At 40.1% G+C, this 7,504-nt stretch overlaps 1 protein-coding gene across 1 annotated transcript in view; it reads left to right on the top strand.

Moving 5' to 3' along the window:
- LOC133569664 (collagen alpha-1(XXI) chain-like) overlaps nucleotides 1–4,058 on the top strand; it is a 222,237-nt gene extending 218,179 nt beyond the window's left edge. Inside the window, exon 18 of the mRNA XM_061922174.1 lies at nucleotides 986–4,058. Coding sequence (XP_061778158.1) covers nucleotides 986–1,173 — 188 coding nt within the window. The 3' untranslated portion in view covers nucleotides 1,174–4,058. The remainder of the gene's footprint in view (nucleotides 1–985) is intronic.
- The last annotated feature ends 3,446 nt before the right edge of the window (nucleotides 4,059–7,504 follow it).

Here is a 7,504-nt window from a genome sequence, read left to right on the forward strand (position 1 = left end):
AGTAGTCCTGGGTTCAATCCCAGGTTCGGGATCTTTCTGTGTGGAGTTTGCATTTTCTCCCCGTGAATGCGTGGGTTCCCTCCGGGTACTCCGGCTTCCTCCCACCTCCAAAGACATGCACCTGGGGATAGGTTGATTGGCAACACTAAATATGCCCTAGTGTGTGAATGTTGTCTGTCTATCTGTGTTGGCCCTGCGATGAGGTGGCGACTTGTCCGGGGTGTACACCGCCTTCCGCCCGATTGTAGCTGAAGTAGGCACCAGCGCTCCGCGCGACCCCAAAGGGAATACGCGGTAGAAAATGGATGGATAAATACTAGAATACTCCAAAATAACAACTGTTGGATTAAAAATAACTAAATAAATGTAATTAATTAAGGAACCATTATTTGTTGACATTTTGTTTCAAAGCCAAGGGGAGCCAGGGTGGTGGCATGAAAGAGCCAGAACCGCGTGTTGCAGACCCCTGTTTTTGACTAATATTAGTATCTTATCAGAAGTGACACCCCTGACTGTAATAAATGATAAATGGGTTGTACTTGTATAGCGCTTTTCTACCTTCAAGGTACTCAAAGCGCTTTGACACTACTTCCACATTTACCCATTCACACACACATTCACACACTGATGGAGGGAGCTGCCATGCAAGGCGCCAACCAGCACCCATCAGGAGCAAGGGTGAAGTGTCTTGCTCAGGACACAACGGACGTGACGAGGTTGGTACTGGGTGGGAATTGAACCAGGGACGCTCGGGTTGCGCACGGCCACTCTCCCCACTGCGCCACGCCGTCCCTTTAATAAACCACAGAGTCACCGGTTGGTTTTGTCTTGAAAACATTACTACAAACCCAAAGTTCCATCCATCCATCCAATTTCTACCGTTTATTCCCTTTTGGGGTCGCGGGGGGCGCTGGTGCTGTGTTGATGCATCAAAAAAAAAATATCAGAGGCAGCAGTCTTATTTTGTTCTTCTTGTCTTCCGAAGGGTCTCGAGGTCCTTCTGGCTTCGATGGACTCGGCCATCCAGGAAACCAGGGAATACCCGGGGAAACGGGAGCCCCCGGACAGCCGGGTAAAAGGGGTAACCCGGGGACACCGGGGATATGTGACTTATCCATGTGCTATCAGACCTACAACCTCAGGGAACATTACAGCAAAGGACCCAATGTCTGACGACACAGTCCATGGACACAGCTGATACCAGCTCTCACACACACAACCCAGCCAAAGATGATTTACTGTATCACCGATTCATGTGCGGATCTTGACTCCTGCAGAAGAACTGCAGCACTGGGGTAACCTCACACTCAACATGATTCACAGTTGTGAAGTTCGGCTGAGATTCCGGGTTCTACTTGCAGTGGGTCACTTGACTAACAATGGTTCTGGTTGCCATAGAAACAGAGTAGCATCAATATAATAACTTATTTTGTGTTCCTACAAATATAATCTGTTGATGACTGTAAGGACTACAGTAAAGCAGATTTTTTTATTAAATATATGTACTTCTACGTATTACACTACATTTTTTTTTAGATGGATCGTGTTACCCAAATTTTTCATTGGAAAAAAAATGCATGACGATAGGTACTGATAATTATTATTCGTAGGTATGCAAAATCATTTTCTTTTCAAGTCAATACGAATAACTTCCGGCTTCTCACAACTGACAAAGGATTTAAATATGCTATTTTTAAAATGTAGATTTAGCTTAGCAACGTCTTTAGCAACAGCCGTGTTCAAAGGCTTTCAAAACACCGTTGTTTCAGTTGGCTGATAAGGTTCGATGTGTGTTTTTTCCCCTCCTTGCATAATTTTAATGGTACGCCAAAAGTATTCGCCTGAAACAGTGAAGAAGTATCACACGATCAACGGCATTTTTTTTTTACAATGAGCTCAGGCGGCGTTTATAAAATGGCACCCTAACTCTAACGTGTATACTTACCCCCTTGGGGTGTTGTTGGTTTTTTAATCGATAATCAGAGCTATTTTTTTTACATTATCTGAGCATGTCATAATTTCTCCTGTCCGATATTTATCGTCTACCCCTAATTATTGGAATTACATGTGTAACAGTGCCCCCTAATCGCAGTTTGATAAGTATCTTTTTTTTTTAAGGTCACTCTTTTAGGTACACTGAAGCAACAAAAATGTAAATTATATGGCTAAAAAAAAGACAAAATGTATTGAAATAATCATATGTTGATTTAGTAATTAAATTATTCATAACAAAAGTGCCCATACGGAAAAAAGGAAGCTACATTTTCTAAAATGAAGATGCTAAACACAGGCCAGTGTATGTCATCATATTCCAAACTAATTGAAAAAAACATTTTAGTTTGGTGTTATAGCTAAATAAAAATATTACATAAATCCTGACATATTTCTAAAATCATCTCTTTTTATCCAAAACAACTTCAACATACCCGCAAGGTCACATTAATCATCACATATCGTCTGGTATAATAGTTTCTAGCACATGTCAGTTATTAATAATTGTAAAAAAAAATTTAAAAAGTGTGAAAATGTACGTACTTAAAAGGTAAATTTAGATAAGTTTAGGGATGGGTACCTTCCTCGTTTAGAACAATTCAGTACCGATTCCTGGCACCTGAAAACACTCACTAAAACTGGTACTCACCTGTACCAGTTCTTAGTACTTTTAATCAATAAAAGGATCAATAAAATACCCCCAGAGATCAATAAAGTACTTTCTATTCTATTCTATTCTATTTTATTGTATGTGTGTTCATGTGGTAATACATGTTTTTTGTTTAATAATAATTTAAAATTAAATATTTAACAGTGAGTTGATTATATTAAATGTGTATAATAACAGTTATATTTAGAGTCTTATTTGCAATATGCATTAATCTCAGTCTGTCCAAGGTGTGTTGCCGTAGCCAGGAAGTAGTCTTTGCCATTAAGCTGAATGTGCCAGTTTTGTCTTTTGTTGAGTCATTCAAAGTGTTAATGCTGTAAATACTGTAACTTTTACACATTAACTGTTTGATTGTAACACGCATCTTAGTTGTAGTTTTCATTGCCAAATTTGGAGCTGTTGAAATTGCCATGTAAAATCTTTGATACTTGGTTTTTTGAAATGCTTGTTTGGTTGGCATGGAAAAGTTACAACTAAGCCCGGCTGAGTCCGCTTGTTTGCCCGCCAAATGTGTGAGCCGGCGCAGAGTCTGCAACCGGATGTGACGTCATGTGCAACAACAAAAAAAAGGTATCAAAATATGCACCTGTTTGATTTTACGTGAATTGCATCAGACTTTATTAATGGTAACTATAAAGGTGTCATGTTTTGTGATCACATTCTGTTTGGTTTTGCACTCATTGTGCACTCTTGTTTGTTTTGTCACTATGACAACTCATTAGTTTCACCTGTTATGTGTTCACGACTCATGCACCTAATTTGTTTAGACTCACGCACCTGTCAATCACGGCACCACTATTTGAGCCTGCAGTTGCCAGGCAGTCAGCCTGGCGACATCATTTTCTACACACCCTTGCTATCTATACTGATGATCCATGCTCTTTTCTCGTTCCAAGTAAGTTTTTGTTATTCATGCCATAGTTTGCAAGTTTTGTTTTTGTCAAGACTTGGACTAGGACGTGGATTTTTTCCCTCGACGCAAAGGAAAATTGGCACGAGCCAGGCGAGAATGTAAGTACATTTTAATTTATGACAAACTACAACAAAAGGCAAACAAAAGGCAAACAAAAGGCGCGCACAATGGCGGAGAACAAACATGACTAGAAAACAAAAGACTAGCACAAAGGCTATAAACTTTAAACATTAAACAAAACACTTGCACTGTGGCATAAAGAAAACCAAAAACTTACTGTGACATGAGCATGAGGGAAACAGCATGGCTTGGCATGAATGGAGTTGTGTAATATGTAAAGTTGCCAGCCTGAACACTTGGCAACTACAGGTTTAAATAATACCAGTGATAATTACAAGCAGGTGTGAGAACTGAGGACAGGGGCGTGACATGAGGGCAAGGTGAAAATCAATGAGTTGGCATGGTAACAAAGAAAATAAGATAGTGCCAAAGCAGGGAAAAAGTGTCCAAAAAATAAAACCAAACATGACAAAAAAAAAACATGATCTCATGGGCGTGACGGTTTTATGTCCATAGTTTAAGTTATAGTAATAGTTTTTGTTTCATGTCCTAAGTTGTTTTTGCCTCCGCCTTGTGCGCGCTACTTTTTGAGTGATTAATTAAAAGATGTCAGTACCTACACTCCAGTCCAGTCAATTTAAACCTCGGGAAAACAAACCACACCAAAGTCCTAGTCTTGACAAAAGGACCAAATTTGGTACCCATCCCTCAATATCAGGGATATACCAGAAGACCTAAACCCAAGACAAGAAGTAAACATGAGAGTTAGTATCATTGCAAAAATAAGGTTCTCGTGTCAAATTGTCGTCACGGTCCTCGTTTTGTTCAAAGCACGATAATGTGTGCCAATCCTGCTGTGACACACAGGGTAGTAAAAGTATCCTATAGATTTATATTCAAATGCTAAGTAATTAGTATTGATCTGCTGATACTAATCTAAGTCTATAAAAACTAATGATATTTGGATCGATCCCCCACTTACCCAGTGAAAGACGTCAATGACATGTCTGTGCTTGTTTAGATGAACATTTTATTCATCCATTCACCTGATAACAAAATCATCCAAACTATTAAATTAATGTCACTTAGTAATATTTGTAATGAGGCCTCATTACATTTCCTCATAAAATGGCCCTTTTATTTGACTTTTAGTACATGGTAAAACTATTTTTTTATGTTTTTCTTTTTCTTTGAATGAATACTGATACTTATTTATGATATTATATACAAATAAATGACCTATTGTTTTGTCCCCCGGTTCCTGATTCTTTGGTCAATATTGAAATGTTTGTGTTCTTGTCATGGTGTGTGCGGGGCCGTGTTTCAAATTGGGGTCCAAAGCAGAACAATTATCCATAAAAGTGTACGTTACAACAATAACAATAGATTGCTGTATGGTAAAAAAATAGAAAAAAAATAGAAACAAATAAATGGCAAGTCAGTCACCAGAATTTTACTGTAAAAACAGGGATGTTGTAAAACAAAAAAACAAACAAAAATTCTGGCAAATTTTTTTGGTACAAATAATCATTAACTTTAGAATTTGATGCCAGCAACACGTGACAAAGAAGTTGGGAAAAGTGGCAATCAACACTGATAAATTTGTGGAATGCTCATCAAACACTTATTTGGAACATCCCACAGGTGTGCAGGCTAATTGGGAACAGGTGGGTGCCATGATTGGCTATAAAAATAGCTTCCCAAAAAATGCTCAGTCTTTCACAAGAAAGGATGGGGTGAGGTACACCCTTTTGTCCACAACTGCGTGAGCAAATAGTCAAACAGTTTAAGAACAACGTTTCTCAAAGTGCAATTGCAAGACATTTAGGGATATCAAAATCTACGGTCCATGATATCATCAAAAGGTTCGGAGAATCTGAAGAAATCACTCCATATAAGCGGCATGGCCGTAAACCAACAGTGGATTACCGTGACCTTCGATCCCTCAGACAACAATGTATCAAAAACCGACTTCAATCTCTAAAGGATATCACCACATGGGCTCAGGAACACTTCAGAAAACCACTGTCACTAAATACAGTTTGTGGCTACATCTGTAAGTGCATGTTAAAGCTCTACTATGCACAGCGAACACCATTTATCAACAACATCCAGAAACGCCGCCGGCTTCTCTAGGCCTGAGATCATCTAAGATGGACTAATGCAAAGTGGAAAAGTGTTCTGTGGTCTGAAGAGTCCACATTTCAAATTGTTTTTGAAAATATTCGACATCTTGTCATCCGGACCAAAGGGGAAGCGAACCATCCAGACTGTTATCGACGCAAAGTTCAAAAGCCAGCATCTGTGATGGTATGGGGGTGCATTAGTGCCCAAGGCATGGGTAACTTACACTTCTGTGAAGGCACCATTAATGCTGAAAGGTACATACAGGTTTTAGAACGACATATGCTGCCATCTAAGCGCCGTCTTTTTCATGGACGCCGCTGCTTTTTTCAGCAAGACAATCCCAAGTCACATTCAGCACGTGTTTCAACGGCGTGGCTTCGTAAAAAAAGAGTGACCTTGTGTGTCAGCATGTTTGTGATCTTCTTTTAATTATTTTTTTTTATGTATAAATATTATTATTATTATTATTCCTATTATTTTTATTATTACTATATCATTATTTATTCATTTTTATTATTTTTATTTTTTGTTTTTCCCCTCCCTAAGAATTATACAGGGCGGTTGGTGGTTGTTACATCTCCATTGTTGGGGTCCCTGCAGGTGGGGTGGGTGGCTCCCGTGGCCGGGGGTGTAAAGGTGGGCTTGTGGGGGCTCGGTTGCTGGTGGGTTGGGGGTGGTCTTCCCGTCTGCTTGCGGGGAGTCCCTGGGCCCCCCGGGCGGGAAGTCCCGCCTTTCTGCCCTTGTGGGGTGTGGTCTCTCACTGTCTTGAGGGCTGGCTGTCCCCTGCTTCTTCCGTGCCTTGTCCCTTGCCGGGCGCGTCTGTCTGCGGTCTGCTGCTGGCTCTTCCGGGCGGCACGGTGGGCCGGGCTCTGGGGTTCCTGTCGTCGGCCGGCCTGGCTGCGTGGGGACGGTGATCCCTGGGCGCCACATCTGCTGTTTGTGGGTTGGGCTCTCTGGGTGGCTGGCCCCCACGCAGATAGTTGGAGTCAAATACATATAAATACGCACATACTCACCTACACACAGTCATTCATACATACATACATACATACGTACCTACGCTCCCACATACATACACAAGTACAGTACATACCAACGTACTCAAAGTTCGTACATCCACATGGACATTCACTGTACAAATATACATACGTACGTGAATATACATACATACACTCATGCACATAATCACGTTTCATCAAACATATATTAACATTGTTGCCCTAGGGTAAACTGGGAAACACAGCGCACACTGACAAAGCTTATCCTCTTGTTTCTATAACAATCTACAAGGTTAATATAGATTGCTTCTCTTTCTTCTCCTCCATCTTTCTGCATTTTTTCGTATCTCTAGTTATCATTAGATATATGTATCGTTGCATTTGAACAACTGTATTGTTGAAAACAGAGGTAAATTATAGGTATTGTTCATTATCAATAACGCTATTTCTATTGGTATTTGTATTGCTCCATTTGTAGTGTAAAAATGCTCATTGCCATTTCTGTATTATTATTTATTTCGCTAACTGCTTCTTTGCTATCACTTTTACCGTCATATTTGTACATATCCTATTTGCTGATGTTGCTCTATTGTTGTTGTTATTGTTGCGTTTGCTTCTGTTGTTTTTGTCTCTCTGTCTTATCCCCTCTTGCCCCCACAATTTCCCCCTCTATCTTCCTTTTTTGTCTCTTTCTATCCCCTCCTACTCCGGCCCGCCTGCACCAAATGATAATATAAATACATT

Source organism: Nerophis ophidion, linkage group LG15 (assembly GCF_033978795.1).
Source record: "Nerophis ophidion isolate RoL-2023_Sa linkage group LG15, RoL_Noph_v1.0, whole genome shotgun sequence".
NCBI lineage: Eukaryota > Metazoa > Chordata > Actinopteri > Syngnathiformes > Syngnathidae > Nerophis > Nerophis ophidion.